Raw genomic sequence first — 23,578 nt, forward strand, 5'->3', positions numbered from 1 at the left:
CACTCAAAAAAATATTTCTCGCAATATTTTTTATCCACTGCATACCAAGGCGCGGCGTTGATGTGTGAATTTAATTTGAACCGCTAAATTTCAACAGAATCTGTGTGGGAGCCACCAGCGGAAGGTTTCGCGACAATTGCCGAGCAGGAGGAGGAAGCCAAGGAATTGGCTCTGCAGGAGGAACTGTTGGCTCAAATAGCCAAGGACGAGGAGAAGAAGAAGGAGGAAACCGCCGAGGAGCGGCGAGCCAACGCCGAGAGAGAAAAATACAAAGAGATTCGGAAGCAACGGGAGGAACAAGAACACGCCGTCGAGGCTGACGATGATGAGGATCAATCACCCAGCGTTCCCTATAGGAGAGATTACAGTGTGCCTGAACGGCCACAACCCTACGGAACGTGGAAGACCGTGCAAGTGATGTGAGAAGACCAGGATATAATTGCGTCTTCGCGTGAAAAAAAAAGAATTAACCAATTTTTTTATGTGTACAAAGCAGAGAAACACATAAGATAATTAGGTCGGATATTTCCTCTATTTTATCAGAATGTAGATAATTGCGCGTGTTAAGAGCAGTTGAATTGAACTGATCTTACGATCCCGTGTATGACTGACGTCATAGTGTTGTAATTTTCGATCTAGTGTATTCGATTTAATTTTTATTCGATCTAATAAAAAAAAACGAGATTATTTTTGATTTCTCTGCTTTTCCATACATGTATTCAATTTTTTCACGCGCAACGACCTAATTATTCATTTTAGTTTTCGGCCGAGAATAGAATAAGTATAGTATCCGAAATGTCTCCGTTTTATATCATCGATGCAGAAATTACGTTCAGTAGTATTGATTTGAATCTCCCTGATTGAAAATACCGGGTATCCCGGCCTTCAAAGTGTAGAAATTTGATGAACCCCCGTGAATCCCGGCAAATTGTGTTCGTGTATTCCTCAGGGTAATCTATTGGGCTTTGGGGAGCTGGATACAGGGGTGTGTATAATATTATAGTGAAAACTGTAACGAATGCAGAACAACCGGGGAAACACGTCAGCACGTAATGAATTTCGTCCGCAAAGGTACGAAGCCGTATCACGTGTCCCATGGCAGTTTGATTTTTCGTATTTCCAGTCGAGCCTCGCCCGAAGTAAAGTTTACCGGTTACCTAGAAAGGGCTTTTAAATAACAGATCCTGTAATAACCTACGGATGACAGGGGACGCATACAAATGTCCCCGTGTTTGAATGCTGACACAGGTTCATTTGGCGAAATGTTTTATGTTTACCTACGCAGAGACAGGCATAAAGTCGATTCGCGTCGATTCTTTGATGCGATTCCGTCTCGTTTTGTACCGGTATACATACCTATATTTTTTACCCATCGGCGACAAACACGTTCCGCCAATTCAGCGAGATAAACTGGGTTACGTTGAATGGAGAATAGTTTCGTTTTAACGAACTTCGTTTTTTTTTCTTGTTTTTTTTTTTTTATTTCAAATTCTCATCGTTCGATCAATTTCGCTAACATATCAGAGTTTTTTAATTGAATGAAACGAGATGTCCAGTCTCTCTCGATATGGGAAAGTTTTTTGGTCCGTGTATTATTTGCCGCATAAAATATTATTGAATAGCTTATGTATGTAATGTAATATTGTGGATTTAGAGGTAAATTAAATTGACGGACAAAAGAGGTCGTTATTACCGCTTCGGATGTAAATGACAAAAAGCAGTTTACGTTTTATTGATTCGAGCATATTACACAATGTTGTCCTCGCAGAGTCCTTTTTATGGGACATTCACGTTTCATCCCAGCTCGACCATTAATATTACGTACAAATTTATAACTGTATCAAAATCGCGATTCAGCGTTGTAGCAAAACAAAAGAGGATCGGATCTTACTCAACTGACAGACAATTTTCGTTCCCGTTGTTTTAACGGTATTCGAATACCGAATAATGTTCAATATCTAATTACGATTACGACTATCGGATGACGTAACAGGAACGTCCAAATTGCTTTTCGTCCTCGAAATTCAATTGAGGAACCGAACCAGTAAATTAATTTATTGTTATAATTTCAGCGAGAAGAAGCCGGTCGATTTGCAGCTACCGAAACATGAATTTGTCGCAGTTTCGGTTCCCTCGTTGGAGCGAGAAGCGCCCCAGCGAATTTTCAAAGAGAAAACAATATCCAGAGTCGATGCCGGGGATAGCGATGAAGAGACCGTTCCCTCAACCTTCAAAAAACGCAAGTTTGGTAACAAAAACGTTCGGAAAAGGCTAGACGACGATTAAACACCCTAAATTTAATTTTTTGTTTTTTTTTCCAAGTAAATAACTACATTCACCTAGGAATGCTCTCGGGATTTTTCTACAGCTGTGCGCTCTTTGTCCTGACGTAATCACCTCTCCTTCGCTAATTGACAACTAGTATTAATTCAATTTGTGGAGAGTATTTTCTATTCTTTCCTGAAAGAACGGAAAACCTCGTGAAGTCGAGTTAGCGAAGAAAATTCTTTTACCGAACACTCTATAAGAAGTTCCAGTAATTCAATTATTTTTACTTTTATTTCGTCATCTGTTTTCTGGTGACGTTTCTCTTCCACTGACTCCCTGCTATTTGTCAGTACTTTTTATAAATGAATCAATAGTACATTGAATAGTAAAATATTTCGATGTGTGAACATTTTAAGAAATTAGGACTATAAAAATTATGGGCAAATGACTGAAAGTGTTTAAGCAAGTTCAACTAATGCCGTTTTTCGCGGAAAAAAATAAATAAATAAGGAATACCTACAGTTCTTCATTTTGGGAATAATTTTTCTACGGTAATACACAGAAAGTTGTTTTTTCTTTTCAAACCGTAAAATATTGTTCATTTTCACGGCCCGAGCGCGAATAATCAATCTAATATGAGATTTCGCAATTTTCGTTCATACTTACACGCGAAAAATACGACGATTAGACACACGGGATTGAGATATAAACGTGTTTAGCGAATTGTAAACTAAAATACATTATATATTTTACTACAATGATGAATATCTATAAGTTAAAAATAAATACTTATAGCTAAAATTTACAACAAAAATACTCTGTCCTAAGTTACATTCATATCTGTATAATGTAATAATTATGTTACATATTTATAACGTATGATACAACATTTTTCTTAAACCAACGATATGTCCAATACGATATCCGCCTTAATAGCAAAAGCTGATAACTCGGGTCGAAATTGTTATTTACAAACTGAATTAGTCGATCTCATTTGTTACGCACCGTAGATATGTGTGTTCAAAAATAACCGCGTCGTGTTCCAAAATGGCGTCGATGATCAAGACGTCACCGATTCGCCAACGGTGGCGCCTCGCTCGCTGCTGCATTGAGAATTGCTGGCCTATAAAGCCCTCGCAATTGTTTGTACCTCAATAATTCTCATTCGTCTAAACATTTACTTTTAATACTTCTTTTTTTTAAAAAAAAACTAAAATTCTAAAATTCATCACACGAGTCGATCGTCCGAGAGCGGAGGATTCAAATAACGCGTACATACGCTTGTAATTTCGAAGTGGAACGACCCGATTAAACGACTTCTCACCTGCTGATAACTGACATCTAGCTGCTTGGCGCGAAGCCCGTGGCAGTTTTTCAAACGTAAGTTTAAACTGGGGCTCGCCATTTAATTAAGTTAAAATTATGCAATTTCAAAAGCTAGCTAGCCTAACATCGATGCCCAAAAATATTCCATCATTCTCATGGTCCCTGATCCCTTAATAACAATTATCAAAAATAGAATGACGCGAAAGTGAAGACAAGCGAAGAGATTCTACTCGTCAACGATCAATCAAAGCCGATATGTTAATTCTTTTGTTTCAACGAAAACAATAAATGTTGAACTAAATTTGGAATTGTTCCTACTTCACAACATTCGCTTGGTTGGCAAAGCTGATCCCGGTGTGAAATTTGAATATTCTTATATAACGTACAATTCGACGTTCGATATTATTGTAAAAATTTTCAAAAAATAACTAACAATTATCACGCTAGAGTTTTCTCTCTTCACGCACTACGTCACACATGCAAATAGCTAATGAAAATATATGGAATGTTTTTTTTTTTTTCGTTTTCTACTAAAAATCTATCGAGTTATTCTGAACTCCGATTTAACGAATCTTTTTGCGAAATTTTACTTTTATCTTAATACTTCTTCTAAAAGGCACGACTGCGCAATCGTAACGGCATAAGACTGCCTGGACTTGATCATTCACCTACGTAAACACGCAAAAACCACAATATCGCTCTATAAACAAATCTCTTATAAGCTATACCTGAGTTGGTGCGGCGGAACTTGAGCCGGTTTTGCTCGACTCTTCGGTCGTGATGTACTTCGCACGGTCCCTGAGTTTCGAGTTTCCGTCAAGTTCTTGAAGAATGGAGTCGACAGACCGGCCTTTGGTTTCCGGGACGAAAATCCACGTGAATACGAACGTGAGCGCGGTGAACCCGCCGAAGATAAAGAAACACCCGTAAATACCGACGAGAGCGGAAATGGTCGGGAAAAATTTTAATACCAGAAAGGCCAGTATCCACAGAAACTCCATGGAGACGGAATTGGCCAGCCCGGCAATCTCCGGACTGAAGACTTCCGAGGCGACGACAAATGGCACTGGACCCATGCCCAAGGAGTAAACGATCACGTAAGCCGACAACGCAGCTACGGGAATCCAGCTGAAGGCCGTTACCTCGTAACCGTGGTTTTGGAAGTAGGAAAAGAATCCGAGTGTGAAAAGGCAGACGGACATACCGGCGCAAGAAATCAGAATCAATAGTCTTCTTCCAGCGCGTTCCATCATCGCCGTTGATATGTTCGAGCCGAATACTTGAATGGCTCCAACAATAATTGCGGCCATGTCAGGGGACAACGAACTACCCGCAGCCTTGAATATCGTCGCCGAGTAACTCATCTGAAACGATGATTAAACAATCGTTATTTACCGCTCGGTATGAATAAATCGATGAAGATGATGCTGAGAATGATGTGGATGTCGTTGGTTGGGAAGCGGAGCTTTTTGCGAGACGATGATGCCGATCCTGGTTACTTACTATGGCAAAAATTCCGGAGAGTTGTTGCCCGCCCAGGAGGCCGAACGCGATTATAACACCCTTGATCGTTCTACGGGTTTTAAACAAGTCCTTGAAGCCGACCTTCTGCTGTGACACGATTGACTCCTTGGCCATTGAGCTCAGAAAGGCGAGCTCCTTGTCCACGACTTCTCGTTCGCCACCTCGAAGCCACAGCAAAGATCTGTCAACAAGCGTAAATCTATTCGTGTAGCACGTTTGCCATAAATTAACATTCTTTTGTCTACCAATGGCGACATGTGTCAATAGACCAATCAGAATACAAAGCACACTATAAATAGCAGACAAAAATCTTCCTGCTCAATTTATCTCCTCGGCCTCTTACACTCCATCCATTCAGCGAGACGTACGAGAACACTGATTATTATAACTACCACGCTGCTGTAATCTCCGATAAAAATATCGGTCAGGAATACTCGGAACTGAGCTTATGTTGCGATCATACGTAATTTGTTTTTCAATTAATGGAATCGGTGTGAACCAACACCATCAAGTCTTGCTCGAGAATCGGGACGTCGGTACAATGACTCGAAATAATGATCGTATTAAGACGAAACTAAAAAGCGTCTCGAGTCTTTCGATAACGGTAAAAGTAAGTCACAATGAATATCGTTGAACAATTTCCCGAGCAAAATTAATCGGTGATCTTTTGAAAATATGACGGAAAGTTTGAATCCATACGACCTACCTTCCAGCCTCCGACATCCGTTCACAGCGAACGAGATACGTCGGCGATTCGGGCATGAATATAAACGCCCCGAGATAAACCATGGGGATAACCGAAGCACAAATGGCGAAGACACGGAAGGACAGGAGAGTCCCCAGAACGTATGTGAGGAGGATACCAATGTTGATGAAGAAGACGAGCAGGCTGCCAAGCATCCCGCGGATGTCGTTGCTCGCGATCTCCCCGACGTAGAGGGGAACCACCAAAATTGCACCGGCGCCACCGATTCCGGCGAAGAAACGAGCCACGAAGAGGTAGCTCTGATCCTGGGCGAATATGGTGACGAGCCAGCAAATTCCGTAAGGCATCGCCACCAAGTATCCGGCAGTTTTCCGCCCAAATTTTTCCGCCATCATGCCAAAGAGCGGAGTGCCCAGAAGACCCCCAACGCAGAGGGAGCCTCCAAGCCACGAAGCACCCTCATCCGACATTGGTTCAACTCCAACAGGCGGATTATCACTCTGGAGTTGCGGTGTCATCGGTGATGTCCAGCCTACCATTGTTCCGTACGCGAACGCGGCCAGGTTGACTGAAAGTTTGAAACAAAGTTATATTTAGGGGAGAAAATGGTCGATTCATTCAGGATAGGGAACCAAAGGGGTGACACTGTCCTCGTCTGCCAAAAGTCATTTTAGTTCATTCTTGAGTCGTGGGAAGTGGCTTAAAGTCGTGCAAAGTTACTAGAGTATCAGTGACAAGTCATTCCAAGCCTTTCATTCGATCCCGGGTTTTTTAGAAAGACTTGCAGCTTTGAGTTAGTCCAATGCCTTTACCTTTGATTAGGTAGTGGGACTCCTTAAATAATCCGTACGTAAGAAGGAAAAGTTCATTGAGACGTCAAGGATTGATGCATAAAGCTATACTAATTAATATCGCCATAACTGATGTATTTGTATTCACAAATCGACAGTAATGACACGTTGTCCATTTATACGAACACAGAATTGAAATGAAAAATGAAAGGTATACGATGCAGGGTATTCTGATCTGGACGATTTATATTTTAGATGAACCATTTATGAATAATTCCGACTGAGATTGTAGATTTTTTTTTATCGCGATATATTCCATAAATAATTACGAACTTCAAGTCAAATTCAAAGTCAAAGTGCACATCAATTGAATAATTTCACCCCCATCCATCTCCCGCCAATTTCAATGTGACGGATATTCCTATAAACATTTCAGACAAAACTTATACTTTAGTTGAAGGCACGAGTAACTGAAAAAATCAACTTTCAACCCCCGCAAGTTTAAATCTAAAGTTATTTTTACTTTAATCATTACGACGCACAAAATTTAGAGCTACGCATATTTACAAAAGTACCCACGAATGTTTATATTTGTTATTATACACACTTGTCACAGCAGCGATGATTTGTTGATATTTTCCCGATTCCCGAACGGGGGTGCACTTTTCTTTATCCATGTCGGATGGTTGTGTTTCAACCAAATGTTCTCGGCACGTGACCATAAGTGTTTTCAACGATAACGTGGCTGTACAAGTAGTCACAGCAATCCTTCAACAGTGTAACAGAAGCTGGAAACCCATCGTCTGACCGTGGCGAGATCAACTCAACTCAATTTATAGTAAATCCGTAGCATCGGAAACTGCAGGGAGGAGCTTGCGTCTGCTGTAGGAGCAGGAGAGCTTTATCTTGCCTGCCGCCGTTTATCTTCCTCCCTGACGCCAGTCCTCCAGTCCGAGAAGCCGACAGAGTTGCACCTTATAGAATCAATTTCGCGATGCGGCAAGAGGCTGCATTGCCGACGCCGCATCGCTGATTTTTAACATTTGCTCCGGCTACAGTCACTCAAAGTTTATCAAGGTCGTCTGAACCCCACGAATTTTCGTCAACCGAGCGCCGAATGAAACGTCTGAAAAAAATGGAACCTCAGCAATTATTGCTTCTCTAAACTCGGTACATATCAGGTCTCAGCTTACTCATCATTTCTTTGAGAAAAAAATCTCTCGTCTTTTGAGGCCTTGAGATGAAACTGAATTTTCGGTCGAAACATTCTGAAAAATATGTGAAAATAAAGACTCATGCGATTCTTTCACAACTCATCGGTACATCAGACACTCTCCACGTGCGTCAAATGAACCATCAGTCCTTTCTTTCTCTCTTAATTTATGCATTAACCACGTAATTTCATATTGTCGTCGAGGATTAAAGAGATCAACTTTCGAGTAGGTGGTGGAAAAAAAATTTAGCAGACGAGACGACAATAATTCGGAAGAATCATTCCGCGCATCTCTGTTGAACAGGTACAGTTTCATTATCAGCGAATAATTGTCATAGCCTGATCGTATATATATCACACGTCTCAAGATATAACAATTCCAGACTTAAACTACACGCTATATTAATTTACAGAACTCTTTGGCAATACGAGAATTGCAACGGTTCATAAATTTTTCTCCCGCACAGTTCCAAGAGACACTTCCGACGTGAGCTTTACATAAATCCTCGGTGTGTAAGATTTTTTACCGTGAACTTGACGCCGACTTCAAATAGCCCCCCTTCCCACTCTCTCAGCTGCAATCATCTATTTTGTGCCAACAATCTAGTAATTTGTTCCCCATTTCTACCCAGAATATAACACCAGCCACGGTGCATGAACTCATCGCGTATCTAATGTCAAGTAATTATTAATGCGGTCTGTTTCAAACGGTACAAGAATAGTTCCACACACCTCGATTCAAGTGATTTAATCAAATCAAACAAGGTAGAATCAACAAACAAAGTTCGTTTCAAATTCACATAGTCAACTTTGAAATTGCAATCCACTGTTACATCATTCGGAATCGCAGATGATGAGTTAAAGAGAGAGAGAGAGAGAGAGAGAGACCGTCATATTCAAGTACACATATCACTCTACAGAAATTTAATCGAGGCACGGAAAAATTGGGTGACTTTTTTTCACGGTACTCGAAACGTCGACGTTAATTACTGTTACCTTCTCGGTGTATTTTGCATAAACCAAGCTACTCCGACACCACGTTTATCACTCGGGAAGCTCGGCCCAAGTACTTCCGTTTCTTACCATTTTCCCCCACTGACAGAGTCCTTCGGGATAAGGACTGGGTCAAGCCGGTGAAGTGGGTCACGGTGGCTGTGGAATCTCGACTCACGACCTAGGTTCCTGCATATTCCAGAGCGCGCCCATATGCAACCAGATAGAGTCGCGACCGTGAATCGACTGAACCCAACAAAACCCGGGAATCCAACGTACGAAATCAATACTACAGAGACCTTTGCTGACCGTACCTTGTACAGTGAGAAAGTTGAGCTTTAGCCGCGGATCAGAGACGCTTGGAGACCTCCACGTGCCGCAGCTTTACATTCACAGTCGTCACGGATCGTTCTATAAATGTTTAAACGGACCTTTTTAAGATCGCGATGCGCTCTTCGCCGCTGTGTCATTCGCTCGGATTATCGTTTCCTATCTTGCGAGTATCGTTGAATTTATTGTATGTACTTTCTTGCTGGATAGATACGCTCCTCGAGAAAGCTGAGGAATAGAAGAGGATGGCATGGCACTGCAACGGGGTAACGAATCAAGAGATGGTCGCAAAGCTGAAAAGTGAGTTACAGTGAATTGAAGAAATGTCCACATCGTTACGCCGCTTATATACGAATTTCCGTCTTTATTATACAATCGTCGGCCGTTTCAGACTGTACATTAGTGTGATGATAATGTATGAATTAGGTACGCGATCATTAGACCTCCGTATATGTATATATATCACGCGTAAATTGGGTAATTACGTTATAGGCGCCGGGATAATTGGATCGGATAAAGCAGAAGATGCTATGCTGGCAATTGACAGAGGGAAATATTGCCACGAGTCTGACCCTTACTTGGATAAGCCAAGAAAAATTGGCTACAACGTCACCATAAGTGCGCCCCACATGGTAAATGTTTTTTATAAATATTTTACATTCAAATTTCTTTTACAAAGCATAGAATGATTTCAAATTATTTTCGAATAATGGGGAATGGCGGAATCTTTAACAACTGATGGAAAAAAGCATTCTTGCCACACGATCGGCTTCGGTGTGAAAACTGGAAGGATTTTTTATGTCAATGATTATCGATTATTTATATTTCATGACACAGAAATCTTGAAAAATAAGATAAGATCGTGACAATGGTTTCGCATAGCCGGCTGTATTTTTATTTACCTACCTTATACATTTTGCACGATCCTATCTTACAAAATCAACACCTGACTTTAGTGTTCTCTCCACTCATTGCAACTGTCACGGTTGTTTTAACGGAGCGTTGCAAATAGCCTAGGTTGTATTTATTTTTCAATTCCGAATCAACAACGTCTCACTTTTTCCAACAACATCGATGTAATGCTCGAATGTTGCATTTCACGTTCGCAATTTCGCAAATCTTGGTTACCTTGAGCTGCTCTTGGTCTCCGTAGATTTATTATACGGCTGCGACAAAAAAAAAGAACATATTCATTTGTAAAACAAATCTGTGACATTTATATCGCAGCAGGGCAACAGATTGTCAAAGATCCGTAAACGCAAATTGCGAGTGTTAATTGATCGATGGTCGTCGTCGTCGAACATGAAATGGGGGTATCTTCGTAACCCTATTATCTCTTTACACATAGCTTCTCTTGTATCTATATTGAGAATACAATTTCTTTGTCGTTTATTGGTAATTTTCCATCTTATCGCTGTATTTAATTAGATACGCAATTATGAATTATACTTTTAGCATCAACTTAGTGCGGAATTAACGAATCTTCTCTGAGACGAAGATAATGAGTCAAGTTTGAAAAAAAAAGAAGAAATACAGAAAACGAAGAATTAGCAACGGTGCAAAAATTTTCCGCGAAAAGCTCAACTTCGCACCTCTGAAACTCGATTAATTAATCAATTCATAAAAGTAACGAAATTATTATAGACGAAAGATTTTTCATCCAGCGAAAAAAAGAGAAAGGTGAATAATTAAAATTCTCTTTCACTTCCGTGTCCTATTCATACTCAACTTCTGAATCTGACGTTTTATTGGGGAAACAGAAGGGAACGTTACATTCGAACAGCCGAAATCTTCAACCGTGAAATTTGATTTCTGTCATAGCACGCTTACGCCCTGACAATGATGACGGAACAATTGTCGCGGAAAGGCGCCCACGCCCTGGACGTAGGCAGCGGAAGTGGCTACCTCACTGCTTGCATGGCTCACATGGTTGGGTCCGGAGGACTCGTCGTCGGCCTCGAGCACATCCCCGAGTTGGTTGAAGGCTCGAGGAAAAACGTCGAACTGGACAGGCCCGATTTAGTGCAGGACGGGCGAATCAAGTTTGTTGGTACTATAAAAAATAAAATAAAATATAATATAAATAAATAAAAAAAATTCAAACCCGCTCTACCAATTCTGTCATGAAAAGTCTCAATTTCGAGTAGCTTATATGAATAAACGATATTTTTCATGTATTTCGCACTTTTATGCGTAGTCAAGAGTTTTATCTTTCCGTGATGTCGTTTTATTGGAAATTTTTCTTTTTACTGCATTGTATACATCGTTTTAACATTACAGTCGGGGATGGTAGACTAGGACATGAAGCGGACGGTCCCTACGATGCAATACACGTTGGTGCCGCGGCTGATTCTTTGCCTGAAACCGTGAGTTGACCTTGGCAAATTTTAATTTCACTATTCGACCTAGTCTGCTGGATTGGGAAGTTTCGTGATTTCAAATCCCTCTGGAAGAAAGAGCGATTTTTTTTTCTATCCTTCAGTTTCCCAATTGTCGTCTTTCTTTTCGGCACGCTTTCATTTCGCTACAGGTGCGCAATTTGTTGATCCAAAGATCTCTTCACCACGCTGTTACTGAATCAATTTGATCTTCTCGTGTATACCTATAATAAGCTCCACTGCAGCTGCGCGCTGCTTGAAGACGTCTGTGTATTCATATAATTATATGTATTATATATAGACTTAAATTGGCATATCTGCTGTAGCGAAATGAACGAGTTTCAGTGTTGAGTTTTAAATAATTACGCATATCAGATATCTTTCACTCGCCGCAGTTAGTAAGCCAGTTGGCGCCCGGCGGTCGTCTTCTATGCCCCGTTGTCGCAATCCAAGGATTTCAACGGTACCAGGACTTCGTTCAAGTCGACAAAAATCCCAACGGATCTATAACGACGAAAAAATTAATGCAGGTCATGTACGTTCCATTGACCGACGCTAAGGCTCAGCTAGCTAATTTAAACTGAATTATAGAAGAAAAAAAAAATATTAACAGCATCGTTTTAGTCGAGTCCGCATAATTTCATACGATTCCTAAAATGCTCTCCAGCCAAATGCCAAATTAATTGGTCATATATTTCTTATATAAATTGCAATCCGCGTGTATCACATTATTCACATACGTTATACGCGGGATCGCGCAAAATGAAAATTCAACGGTAAAGTACGAATTTTGGAAGTCGGAGTTGGCAAAGAGAGATACAGAAGAAAGAAGAGATTTAGAGACATTGTCAGAATACATATATATAGAAGGATCAGATGATTATTATTATTATTATTATTGTTGTTGTTGTTGTTGTTGTTGTCATTATTACTATTATCGCCTCTGTTTTAACTGAATTAGTTCGGACTTAACCAGCTTCTTCGCAATTTAAATTTTATAATTCAGAATGTTGAAATTTATGTTCCCAATTCTACTTGTAATTTTATGTTTTCAATTTATTCTGTTGTACACTTTGTGTTCTTTGTATTCATTGTATTCATTGCACTGATTGTATTTACACAGCTAAATAAACATTATATTACATTACGTTATTGTCATTACGATTTCGCTAATTATTAATTAAATTTTAAATCTTACTTTTTAAAATCTACCGTGTCTGGATTATATTGAAAATTGTATATGCATACACGAATAGGCTACACGTTGGTAAAGTTTGAATTTAGAAGTAGCTGAATATATCATACGTTGTATACATAATTAGATAAAAAATAATTTATTACTTTTTCATTAATGCACAAAGAATAAAATATACATTTATACATACATATTTTTCCTTGAACACATGGATTCAGATTTACTTGTAAGTCAATAGTATAATATGTCAACGCTCATTTTTGCGGATAATTTATCGTTTCCCATTATAGCAGCGAGCTTGAACTTCACATTCCGTTATGCTACTTATTCGAATGGATTTTATATCCTTATTCCCGTAGTTTTGGTACAGAAATGGTATTTTATTACCATGCAATTTTAAGCGCCATATGCATCACGAGCCAGATGCTGGTAATTCAAAGCATGATACATCTATCGTAATTTGGAGATGAAAATTAGCGAAATTCGCGACAAAATGTTCGTTGTCAAATGATTTTTAGCAATGTACTTGAGGTTGAAAATTTCTTTTTTGAAAATTATCTCTTCCCACAAGCAACTCGTTATTTTCTATTTCACCGCTCATCCATTTGCGGCAAAAGTAGTTTAAAAAATGACCACCAGACTGCAGTGCGTTTGAAATGAACGGAATTAATATTGAACAACACAATACAATTGGTGTCGCCATCTAGTATAAGTACCGTCACGTATTGCATACATCAAGGAGCGTCTTTCAACGACGACATAAAAACGTCAAGTTTATCGGGTGAAAAATGATTTGCCGCGAGTACTAGATGCAATGCGGAGCACTGTTTTCAAATTAAATCTACTAGACTTTTACTTTTATTCACGCTCTTTTATCCCGCCACGAAAATGTCTTGGCTCAGCCGATTTCACGGAAAGAACAACCACGAATTGGTTCAATATCTGAAAGGCAAGTTGAGCGAAATATTATTCTGAATATTTACCTACATAGGTTATACACCACATTTTCAAATTTCGCGTCGATTAAAGAGTATCATGATGTACGAATTGGTATGGATCGGATGGTACGGATTGGTATTATCGCCTGCTTTGGCCTTAGTTATAAGCTGAAGATCTGTTTCTGAACAAAATATTAATGTGAAATTTTTAGACTCGAAGATAATAAAAGCCGACCGAGTTGTCAAGGCTATGCAGTCTGTTGATAGAGGAAATTACACGAGCATTGGACAAGCCTACATTGACGCACCCCAAGGGATCGGCTATGGAGTGACAATCAGCGCACCCCACATGGTATATTATAAGAACAGAATGTTTTCCACCTCCGTCAAACCATTTTTCTGCTTTATCGTGATCAAAACTTGACCAAGGTCAAGTGTATCATCAAATTCGATTTAATAACTGTCTTTATATTGTTCCAGAGCATTTGTAAATTGATCTACGTTGCTTCTAAATCGCAGCAATAAATTCACCAAAATGATCAAACAACTTAGACTCACTCACTGAACAGAAAGCTTGCATAACAATTTTATTTTCTTCTTTCCTGGCTAGCTGTTTCCTTTGATTCATCGTCTAGTTTACTTTGAAATTTTACTTTCAGCATGGCTACGCACTGCAACTCCTTGAAGATAAACTCCAAGAGGGTGGAAAGGCACTGGACGTTGGCTCAGGCTCAGGGTACCTAACCGCATGCTTTGCTATGATGCTGGGTCCTGAAGGAGTCGCGATTGGTATAGAGCACATACCAGAATTGAAGGAGGCAGCTGTGAAAAATATCACAAGAGATAATCCTGAGCTACTAAGCAGCGGGCGGGTTAAACTAGTGGGTAATTAATCAAAAGATTCGTAATGACCCTGAAAAATTAAGACGTCAACATTATGACTCGGTTCATTGATTGTTCGACATTAAGATTTTCACATTTACTCTAAGTGGAAATGTTAACATTATTTTCAGTCGGCGATGGCAGGCTAGGCTGGCCCGAGGGTGGACCCTATGATGCAATACATGTTGGCGCTGCTGCAAAGGAAACGCCTCAAGCTGTTAGTATACGTACCGGTATCCCTATTGCACAGATATTCCTTTTCTAACAAATCGACGTCTATTTTGATACGGACATCTCTTTCTTTCCCATAGTTGATAGATCAGTTGGCTCCTGGAGGTCGCCTCCTTGTGCCAGTGGGTGCAGAAAACTCAGATCAGACTCTGGTTCAATTTGACAAGTCGGATGATGGTAAAATACGACGTAAATCGTTAATGGGGGTCGTCTACGTTCCATTGACGGACAAAGAACGGCAAAAACGGTCATGGAAGTGATGTTATGTTCAATGAATCCGTGATTGAATTAGTTTTTTTTTTTTTTTTTTTTATTCTAATTTCAATCGATCAATCGTGAATTATACTATTAAATCGAGTTTATTTATTTTTTCGTGAAATTTGTGTACTATAATTTATCTTTACTCATGATATTTGAACTGTGTCGCCGAGAGCTGAAATTATCAATTAAATTTAAATTGCCTCTGTCTATGAAAATCTCGTACATATTCATCTTCAAGGGTGAGCTGCAGCTTTACCTTTTCAAATCACCCTACACAGTATTTATCAATCAATCAAATGTAGTAAATACATAGTGTACAATTTTCTATGCACCTCATGTCGAATGAGTCGAATAAAGTATAATCTTACGTTAAATATCAACTATTATTAGAAAAATTATATTTACACAATCACGGATTATAATTCTTTTATTAATAACATACATAAAAATTTATCTGTTCTTATTTCTCTAGTGCTAAATTACTATAATTTCTTTTTCTTTTATCTACAATCATAAATAAGATCACTAAAAGTTTGTCTAACTGTACTGCATCGATCGAACGTAGAATCGGATCTAAAATATTACTATTTTACGATTGGACGTTCCTCAAATGATGCAACGTTACATTATTTTACACAAGTTTATGAATTTATTCATACGATATACATTTACTAATTGTTGACGGGTACACATCAAATATCGAGCTGTTGCGTTAACTTGAGTAGATTCTCATTAAAACATTGTTCCACTGTGGAAATGTGCATTTTCAGGAGTTCTGTGATACGCAAATTTTGGTAAAATATCACGAATTTTGTAAGGTAAAATACAAAACAAAAAAAATAAAAACAAACAGAAACTCACTTGTACACTCAACACAATTTAAAAAGAATAATTTACTTTCATTTCGTTATGGTTGAAAAAAATCCGAAAATCACTGTTTAAAATTACAAATTTCATATACCTTATTACGTACAATCAGTACTCAGCTGAGTAAAAAATATTGAGATACCGAATATATTTTGAACAACAGTGAAACCCGTAAACTCCTATTTATCTCGTCATTTTTACAAATCGTGTAAATACATACACATAATCACGTAAAGATGATATTTGATTTGGTCGGTCATAAGCTTAGTACCCTATTTGTGCCGGCTTTGAACTAGATACGCGATAGAAAAAACACATATTACATACATAATCACCAAGTGACTAAATGAGTCAGCAAGAAATTACAATCATACAGTAAACTGGCTGTAAAAAATGCGTTTTTCATATACCTAATTATGGAATGATGCCGCAGAGGTAGAAAACAGACTCAATACCTTTTTTGTAATAGATACGTATAACTATATGCCACATTCATTTTTTACGCATTTCTGCTTTATTCTATCATAGCAATACTAATATTGGTATGGCAGTCTGTCTTCGGATGAAATTTTTTTCTCACATTTCCTTTTTTTGTTCTTACGTACAGTAAAGGAACTCAAATACTTCAAATAATCATCACGAAAAACGATAATCATATCCAAAGTTCAGTTGATCATCAGGTCTTGGCAGTCTATTAAATACAGCAGTGTTCTTAAAAAAATTAATCACAGTAATTTCACCATCCCCAGGCTAACAACTGAACCTATTGTTAACCCTGCGCCCAAAAAGGCACCCATCATTGCAGAGGCAACTTCTTTTTCCTCGGGTTCGACGACGCTGTGACAAACCGAAAACAAAATATAAGATAACAAAGTTTGTGTTTTTGAACATCGCATTTCAACGGTAAATGAATTTCCCTGTACTTACAGCGGGGTTAATATCAGAACAATGTTGCAAAGGTAACCGTTGGTGAAGGCAAAGCACATGGTTATCAGGATGTAATCGATGTCGTCAGTTATGTAAACGGGAAGATGATGTCTGGGATGTGCATTGCACACCATAATCGCTGGTACGAAAAGAGCTCGTATGATGCTCAGGAAAATCACTACCCATGGCTTGTTCTTTGGCTAGGCGAAAATAAAAAACAACACAAATTACTTGAAGTGTTTCCAGTAGATACACAACAAGAAAAAAACAGTATCACTTTTGTTATGAGGCGATTAAAGAGGCATAGAAGCCAAATCGAGATTTATAATTTGAAAAATATATAATATGCATCAAACGTGAAATTTTATATCCTTACTATACGTAGACAATATCACATTTACCCATTCTAAAATTCCTGCCAATATTCTCCCTGCGTAGTCGCCTATACTGAATAAAAGGTAGGCAACTACCGGGATGAAGTATATATCTGAAACGAAACAAGATATATAGTATTGCAGTATTAAAAATGATACCGAGGTGAACCAGACGCAAGGAAATGATTGGAAGAGTGATTTACCATTCCATGCATGACCTTGTCCTTTATTTTGACTGTCTACGAGTACAGTAACTGCAGGATAAACAGATATGGTAACTAAGAATGTAATCGCTTCGCTTAGACCGTAATGCCAGATCTTTTTGAAAATCTTGAAGTAAGATATCGCTCCCTCGTCATAACCGACATCCTGGGAATTTCCACCACCAATATGGTTATCTCTGTCAGATGCGATTAACGACTCTGAAGGTTCTTTAAGCATGTGGTACTTGAAAAACACCTGTGAAAATATGTCAATGAATCACATATCGCTAATGGAATATGAGTCGATAAAATTTGCCAACAAGTATTCACTGCATGATGATTCATGAGGTGTGCAATATAACTTCAGAATGCAGAAGGGCTTGCTGCATTAATTATAGGTATATCCTTATGAGTGATATAGACATCTACAGCAGGTGAAAATATATCAATTGATCTTTTAGAGAAAAAATATATGGATATTATCTGCTCGTCACAGTTCTGACGGCTGCAGAATACTAGAGTTGAACTGATTGCATAACATCTGGTACGAGGATTTACTACATCAATCAAAGAGGAACGTATGTATAAAATACACGGATAATGAAAAACCGCTTATCGTATTATAACTCTGAAACAGCTGCTAATCGTCGGTATTATTTCGTATAAAATGATTCCAACACGCGAAATACCACTTGCATGAATAATACAATTTTACAATTGACGCAATTGCATTATTGAAAGTTTTCGCGAATAACATATTCAATAAGGTGATACAAAATGTTTTCCATCCTCTAGACGTTATCTGAATCTATTTTATACGTTGTTTAATTCCTATTTTGCAAATTGAATCCGTAATTCGCCAGTTTGAATAATTAATCAAACGAAAGATAATGAAATTTTTTCTTACTGCTTTCTCAAGGATCATGTAAGCAACTAAGGAGAGAAACAGCATCGCATCTCCTATGATGAAGTACACCAGACCCGAGAGAACGGGACTGGCGCCTATCCAGAGGGAACCGATTTCGGCGAGAGCTGTGAAAATTCCGCCTAAAGCTTGGCCACCCATCATCGCCGTTATGTAGCCAGACGAAAATCGCCCTGCTATCCCCATTAAACTTCCTCCAAAAATAGCGCAGGAAGCTGAAAATTGAACGATACATTCTTCTACAATAATTTATGTAATTGTGAACTAATCCTTATTATCTAAAAGTGAATCATACTTGATTATGAGCCGCTTTATTTCCTTGGCAAAATTTTTGTAAAGGTAAACGTAAATTGCACGACATTAGAATTTTCAAATTTGCAAAAATTTTGTTTGATTATCACAATCATACGTACCATTGATAGCTGCAACGGTTGTTAACGTGATTATGAAGAATAAATTCTGCCCTGTAATTAAAACGATTTAACATTATTAAACACGATAAATTGAGAATACTAAATAACGTAAGTATTTCACTACAATTCAGATGCAAAGAATATTTATTTCGGAAAAACGCGCCAATCTTTTCGAACTCGAAAAATAAACACGTGAAACACTCTGTTATTGTTACACTTAGATGACTAATTGTCACGCGATTACAATAACTATAATATAATAAACAGCACTCACATTCATCTGTGTTGACCTTGATAAGTGCCGTTGTTATGAGAAACAACAGGAACACTATGAACTGAGAACCGACCATCCGCATCCTCAGAGACATTCTGCGAATAAAATATTTCAGGATTAATAAATTTAATGTTTTTTCCGTGGATTAGGAGGTTTTATTCCCTCGTTTCGTGCAAAGTATTTTTTCTTCTCGCTTCAAGAGGCGACCAATATCCGTATTATTTCAATCTTTCTCTAACACGTGAACTTCTCATTTACTTTTTGCTTATGAACGTGTTGACCACCAGGAAAAGCGTATTTGGTATCGCGCTAGCCACGCTGAGATAGGATGTGAAACTCGCCTGGAGATCATTTCTCTTCTCTAAATTTTCGGTGTGAGTGTAATTATGCCTCCCAGTATTGTTTACATGGATTTCTCTGAACTTGTACATCCAGTACTGAAATATAAACAAAAACGCTTTTGATTAATTAAATTAGGATATGGCCTCCTTGTTTATACCCATCAATTGCATCCTGATACGTCTAACGCCTTCGAAAATTGATACTGAGATCCCACAGTGACAAGTCCAGATAAGAACATTCATCGTCTTGACCATGGCTTTGTACGATAATGTCTGCAGCGTACGCAATTGATGAATAAGCTTAATTATCGCGGGACCAAGTTGCAATGATAAACAGTAGCTGATTGAATTGCGACTGGTAGGTCATAATTCAATAAACTTTGCTATTTCAAACTTATTTTACCTTATAGAAAAGGGTAGAAAAATAAAGTATAGATACGTTCGTATGTCGTGTATGTGTCATCAAAATTAAATTACTCACATCATTAGCAGTGACGAAAAAACTCCACGGTATCAGTGTGTTCATTCCGAGGAAGTAAAAAATTATATACGCCAACTTGTATCTGTAAAATAAGAAGCAATAACGCGGATAAATTACGCGTACTTTGGTTTATTGGATTATGCGCAATCGCATAACTAGGTCATTACAACCCATTCTGTTATTACTTGTAATTTCTTCGGTGATATCATCTCGCGACTAGAGAAAGATCAATATGAATTCTTAACGTATCGATAAATACGTTATAGAAAATTTCGTGATATAATTTGAAAGTGAAATTTTTCAACTGCTGTCACTGCAGGTTTCAAATATCTACCGATTGGCTGTAGCCGTATGACGTCACCCGCTGTAGTGACGCCATCTTTATAGCCTTCGAATGAAATTATAATAACGACGATTCATAAGCATGCAATTGCGAAAATAGCGCCAGAATTCAAGCTTGCAAAAGCTGTCATATTTTTCCCAGAATACGTTTCGAATTTGCAATAATCTTTTGAAAAATCAACGAAACTTAATAATGTTTAATTTTCCGAAATTGAATTGAAATTTGCCAACGTCTAGAAATGCTTTTTTAAAATCAGAAATAAACCCGCGCCTGTGAATCAGATTCAACTGAAAAATTTGGTATAAGGGGACAGTTGTCCGTACAACAAATTAATTAATACGGAGAAACATGATATAACTCTAAAGTCAGTGTCAGTTAATATTTCCACACAATGATCCGTTGTATCAGAGCCGAGCTGAATTCTAAGATTATACGCGAAGCTGCTGTGATACTTAATAAAAGAATGAATATCAGAGCTGTGCAATGAGATTGTTTGGAATATGCATTGAACCATTGAATTTTTGCACCGAGATTTAAAATAACAGTTGTGATATTTCAGCCCACCACATCGCAATTCATATGTAATAACATTCGATACAATTCACAGAAGCCTTTGCGAATTCAGAACATAAAAATAAAAAGGAGCTGTAAGGAAATGATATGCAGAAAGCAATGTGAAATTTTTGTTTCTTCAGCGAGCTGAAGCAAGTCCAGCACTCGTATGACGTGTAATTTCGGCGGAAATTATCTTTGCCGTTTCTTTTTTTTTTGTCTATGTACGCTCCACTGAAGATGTCAAACTTTTATCATTCGGTTTTGTGGTTTCGGAAATTACACGCGAATACAATCAAATAATCAGACAATCATCTTCCAATGTTATTTCAATGTGTTTATCGGTTTAAGTCCGATAAACTAGCCTAGAAGCCATATGAGTTCTGAATTAGTGCAGTAAACAGACGAAAAATGATATTTTTGTATACGCAAATACAGCAGCAAGTCCTTAGTTAAGGTCATTAAATAAACCCCTATATATTATATGAAAGCTGGTATATCCATACAGCTATTATCAGGGCCTTGAATAAAGAGCGTAAAAGTAAAATCTGCAAATTTTCGGGGAAAATTTCCCTCGTCGGTACGATAAAAGCTCATATAATCAAGTAAGTGTGATTACTTGTCCAAAGGTTCATGTGGCTTCAAAAGCGGTTTTTCATCCCTTATGACGACACTAGGGTCGTCAACTTCGGTCAAATCATCTTCGAATTCGCTATCGCTAACTCCCGCCAGCAAGGGACGCCTGTTGATTGAATATGACATCGCGTGCTTGCGACGGTATAATCTGAAAGAAACAAGCATTTCGGCCATACACCACAAGTATACCGTAATATAATTAGCTGTGGGTAATCACGATAACGAGCGGATAAATAAACGGACCGAACGTGAACTCGTTCCTAATAACAATCGTAGGTGATGGGAGAAAATCGGTGATCTATAGATGCGTCAGAAGATATGAGGCTGAAGTTAGTAACGTTAGCGTAACGAAACGTTGGGGGAGAGAGAAAATTACTACTTTGCAATTTTATAGTGACTTTGAAGTGGTCAAGCTTTGAAAATATGAATCACCGCTTTGCGCTACTATAATTTACTGCATTTCAGATTCCTACGAAACGAGAATCAGTATAATAACGTTACTAACTTAAGTTACTTAAGCCACATATCGGAAAAGCCGTGGTTTGAAGTCAATTGAGAAACAAATTATGCAAGTACAACAAGCGGTAATTACCGTTTGTCTAGCAAGTAAGAAAAAAAGGTAACGAGATCTTGAATAATTTGTTAGGACAAAAGGAAGGCGACAATGAAAGGAAAAAACTATAAAACCTATAACACAATGCGAGAATAACAAATCAACGCCGCAGAGGTGCATCAGCTCCAAAGCAAATTCCTCTATCCCGCGTGAATAAATTGAAACGAAAATTGTCCGTTACAGGAATGAATTTGAAAAAAATAATCAAAGGAGATTGGGATTTACCTGAGATAATATTCCTTAACCGGAGAACCAATTAAAACTTACGTAATTTCGAGTAGCGATATGTAGTTTCTTTGTTTTTTAAACACAAGTATAAAAAAAAGGAAAAAAAAGAAATAAAAAAATAAACGATGCTCGGACAAAACTAAGACCCGTAAAAAATTTCCCCAATCGTCAAATGCTTGTTACCGTTCCAATTCTACATTAATGTTTCACTTGTACACACGCGCCTACCCCTATCCACGTCATGAAATGACAGCGTCAGCCGTCAGACTACCTTCGAATTCGACCATGCCTGCTGTCTTTTGTACTTATGTACACTCTACAGTTGTCAGACCGAGCGAGACTTGTCACTGCAATAACAAACGACGAATGACTACCGAGCCACCGTGGATTGCTCGTGGACGAGTGAAAGGGCGTTGAATTGATATTGAGCGATAAGAAGACCTCGGAGATTAAGTCGAAATCCGTCAGCTGGTTAGCAGACGAACTTTACCAGCTTCCGCTTTATTGTCACTGCTCTCGCTATCCCGATGAACCCGAATTTCCGTACTTTCTGCTCGAAGAAAGATTATTTACTGTATCTAGTGGCGTAGCTCGACGTTTTACAGCTCTGCGCAAGATGGCGTAGCCTCAGCGCTTTCCCGTCAAATGTTCAAAACTAAGAGCGACGCCACTGCACAAAGAATATTAACGTTACAGTAATTGTCCATATGTTTTGGACTTCCCGCTCATGAAGCATCGTGTTCGTCAAATCAGGACTGATTGATTAACCTTTGAATAATATCACTGTAAACGAGAGAATTTCCGCACCTGAAATACAGTTTTTTGCACCTTGTATCATTGAGTACGCGTCCTATTTTTGTAGCGTATGATAATGCACTTTCTTGCTGTAGCGAGGTTTAGATATGGTAGGTACTGTTTTTCTTTCTGGTTTGCGTCCGTGCTGTTGCGTCATGTCGTTGCAGGTTTTTGTCACAGATAGCACTACTTCGTAACGTGGAATATGAGATTACGAATAAGAACGAACGCGAATTAATTCTCTTCAATCCTCAGGGAAGAGAAAAAGAAGTGGCGACCCCTTCAACGATATGCTGAAATAAATCGACGAATTAAAAATTTGAAGATGAATCGAGATGAATCAATATCACGATTTTTGCGAATAATCAACCGCGTTGACTGAAGATATATCGCCTTCTGCATTTTTTCTTGCACCCGCAACCCAATCTGGCAACTGGTCGGTATGTAGAGGCAACAGGAATCGATGTTACCACCACTAACCGCGTGTTCCCAAACAATGCGGAGTCGAATATTATTATGGATATGGAATGACGAACGGGAACAGACTGAAATAACCTCGTAAGAACGCCG

General features: G+C 38.5%; 5 protein-coding genes across 18 annotated transcripts in view; 3 read left to right on the plus strand and 2 right to left on the minus strand.

The window, feature by feature from the left end:
* LOC124178984 (WW domain-binding protein 4) overlaps positions 1-3,871 on the plus strand; it is a 29,923-nt gene extending 26,052 nt beyond the window's left edge. For all 3 annotated transcript variants that reach the window (XM_046562885.1, XM_046562886.1, XM_046562883.1), the window contains exons 6-7: positions 98-419; positions 2,073-3,871. In XM_046562885.1, coding sequence (XP_046418841.1) covers positions 98-419; positions 2,073-2,286 — 536 coding nt within the window. In that variant the 3' untranslated portion in view covers positions 2,287-3,871. The remainder of the gene's footprint in view (positions 1-97; positions 420-2,072) is intronic.
* Positions 3,476-9,040, minus strand: LOC124178980 (facilitated trehalose transporter Tret1-like). 5 transcript variants are annotated; one of them, XM_046562875.1, is made up of 6 exons: positions 8,825-9,040; positions 7,809-7,883; positions 7,223-7,697; positions 5,825-6,392; positions 5,098-5,299; positions 3,476-4,958 (listed from the first exon to the last, which is right to left on the minus strand). In XM_046562875.1, exons 3-6 carry the CDS (start codon positions 7,335-7,337, stop codon positions 4,317-4,319), a joined length of 1,527 nt encoding a protein of 508 aa, XP_046418831.1. In that variant the 5' UTR covers positions 7,338-7,697; positions 7,809-7,883; positions 8,825-9,040; the 3' UTR covers positions 3,476-4,316. The 5 variants fall into 5 exon arrangements, with proteins under 5 accessions (XP_046418831.1, XP_046418828.1, XP_046418829.1 ...); XM_046562872.1 differs by having other exon boundaries at positions 7,223-7,741; XM_046562873.1 differs by having other exon boundaries at positions 7,223-7,883.
* Positions 3,514-12,676, plus strand: LOC124178987 (protein-L-isoaspartate(D-aspartate) O-methyltransferase-like). 3 transcript variants are annotated; one of them, XM_046562891.1, is made up of 6 exons: positions 3,514-3,648; positions 9,362-9,451; positions 9,644-9,783; positions 10,973-11,201; positions 11,432-11,517; positions 11,925-12,676. In XM_046562891.1, exons 2-6 carry the CDS (start codon positions 9,397-9,399, stop codon positions 12,111-12,113), a joined length of 699 nt encoding a protein of 232 aa, XP_046418847.1. In that variant the 5' UTR covers positions 3,514-3,648; positions 9,362-9,396; the 3' UTR covers positions 12,114-12,676. The 3 variants fall into 3 exon arrangements, with proteins under 3 accessions (XP_046418847.1, XP_046418846.1, XP_046418848.1); XM_046562890.1 differs by lacking the exons at positions 3,514-3,648; positions 9,362-9,451 and adding an exon at positions 9,459-9,577; XM_046562892.1 differs by lacking the exons at positions 3,514-3,648; positions 9,362-9,451 and adding an exon at positions 9,459-9,577 and having other exon boundaries at positions 11,905-12,044.
* A 743-nt stretch (positions 12,677-13,419) lies between these two features.
* LOC124178988 (protein-L-isoaspartate(D-aspartate) O-methyltransferase) lies at positions 13,420-18,396 on the plus strand. Of its 2 annotated transcripts, none has more exons than XM_046562894.1 (5): positions 13,420-13,673; positions 13,875-14,014; positions 14,322-14,547; positions 14,676-14,777; positions 18,327-18,396. In XM_046562894.1, the coding sequence occupies exons 1-5, from the start codon at positions 13,613-13,615 to the stop codon at positions 18,371-18,373; spliced, it is 576 nt and encodes a 191-aa protein (XP_046418850.1). In that variant the 5' UTR covers positions 13,420-13,612; the 3' UTR covers positions 18,374-18,396. The 2 variants fall into 2 exon arrangements, with proteins under 2 accessions (XP_046418850.1, XP_046418849.1); XM_046562893.1 differs by lacking the exon at positions 18,327-18,396 and adding an exon at positions 14,856-16,200 and having other exon boundaries at positions 13,424-13,673; positions 14,676-14,761.
* On the minus strand, positions 16,603-23,170 carry LOC124178981 (equilibrative nucleoside transporter 1). 5 transcript variants are annotated; one of them, XM_046562879.1, is made up of 11 exons: positions 23,021-23,170; positions 21,356-21,520; positions 19,842-19,923; positions 19,278-19,456; positions 19,020-19,114; positions 18,746-18,796; positions 18,315-18,547; positions 17,408-17,663; positions 17,232-17,317; positions 16,831-17,030; positions 16,603-16,740 (listed from the first exon to the last, which is right to left on the minus strand). In XM_046562879.1, the coding sequence occupies exons 2-11, from the start codon at positions 21,496-21,498 to the stop codon at positions 16,629-16,631; spliced, it is 1,437 nt and encodes a 478-aa protein (XP_046418835.1). In that variant the 5' UTR covers positions 21,499-21,520; positions 23,021-23,170; the 3' UTR covers positions 16,603-16,628. The 5 variants fall into 5 exon arrangements, with proteins under 5 accessions (XP_046418835.1, XP_046418836.1, XP_046418834.1 ...); XM_046562880.1 differs by lacking the exon at positions 23,021-23,170 and adding an exon at positions 22,485-22,814; XM_046562878.1 differs by lacking the exon at positions 23,021-23,170 and adding an exon at positions 22,253-22,814.
* Between the last annotated feature and the right edge of the window lie 408 nt (positions 23,171-23,578).

This window comes from Neodiprion fabricii, chromosome 3 (genome assembly GCF_021155785.1).
Source record: "Neodiprion fabricii isolate iyNeoFabr1 chromosome 3, iyNeoFabr1.1, whole genome shotgun sequence".
Classification (NCBI taxonomy): domain Eukaryota; kingdom Metazoa; phylum Arthropoda; class Insecta; order Hymenoptera; family Diprionidae; genus Neodiprion; species Neodiprion fabricii.

Excerpts from the sequence above, each read along its gene's own strand:
- LOC124178980 (XM_046562875.1), bottom strand. The coding sequence starts at position 7,337 with ATGGTCACGTGCCGAGAACATTTGGTTGAAACACAACCATCCGACATG. Across the intron at positions 6,393-7,222 it reads AATCATCGCTGCTGTGACAA|TCAACCTGGCCGCGTTCGCG; the intron begins GTGTGTATAATA and ends TCAAACTTTCAG. Across the intron at positions 4,959-5,097 it reads TCTCCGGAATTTTTGCCATA|ATGAGTTACTCGGCGACGAT; the intron begins GTAAGTAACCAG and ends TCATCGTTTCAG.
- LOC124178987 (XM_046562890.1), top strand. The coding sequence starts at position 9,475 with ATGTCCACATCGTTACGCCGCTTATATACGAATTTCCGTCTTTATTAT. Across the intron at positions 9,784-10,972 it reads CCATAAGTGCGCCCCACATG|CACGCTTACGCCCTGACAAT; the intron begins GTAAATGTTTTT and ends TTTCTGTCATAG. Across the intron at positions 11,518-11,924 it reads CTGATTCTTTGCCTGAAACC|TTAGTAAGCCAGTTGGCGCC; the intron begins GTGAGTTGACCT and ends CACTCGCCGCAG.
- LOC124178988 (XM_046562893.1), top strand. The coding sequence starts at position 13,613 with ATGTCTTGGCTCAGCCGATTTCACGGAAAGAACAACCACGAATTGGTT. Across the intron at positions 13,674-13,874 it reads ATTGGTTCAATATCTGAAAG|ACTCGAAGATAATAAAAGCC; the intron begins GCAAGTTGAGCG and ends TGAAATTTTTAG. Across the intron at positions 14,762-14,855 it reads CAAAGGAAACGCCTCAAGCT|TTGATAGATCAGTTGGCTCC; the intron begins GTTAGTATACGT and ends TCTTTCCCATAG.
- LOC124178981 (XM_046562879.1), bottom strand. The coding sequence starts at position 21,498 with ATGTCATATTCAATCAACAGGCGTCCCTTGCTGGCGGGAGTTAGCGAT. Across the intron at positions 19,924-21,355 it reads CCACATGAACCTTTGGACAA|ATACAAGTTGGCGTATATAA; the intron begins GTAATCACACTT and ends CTTATTTTACAG. Across the intron at positions 18,797-19,019 it reads CAAGGTCAACACAGATGAAT|GGCAGAATTTATTCTTCATA; the intron begins GTGAGTGCTGTT and ends TTTTAATTACAG.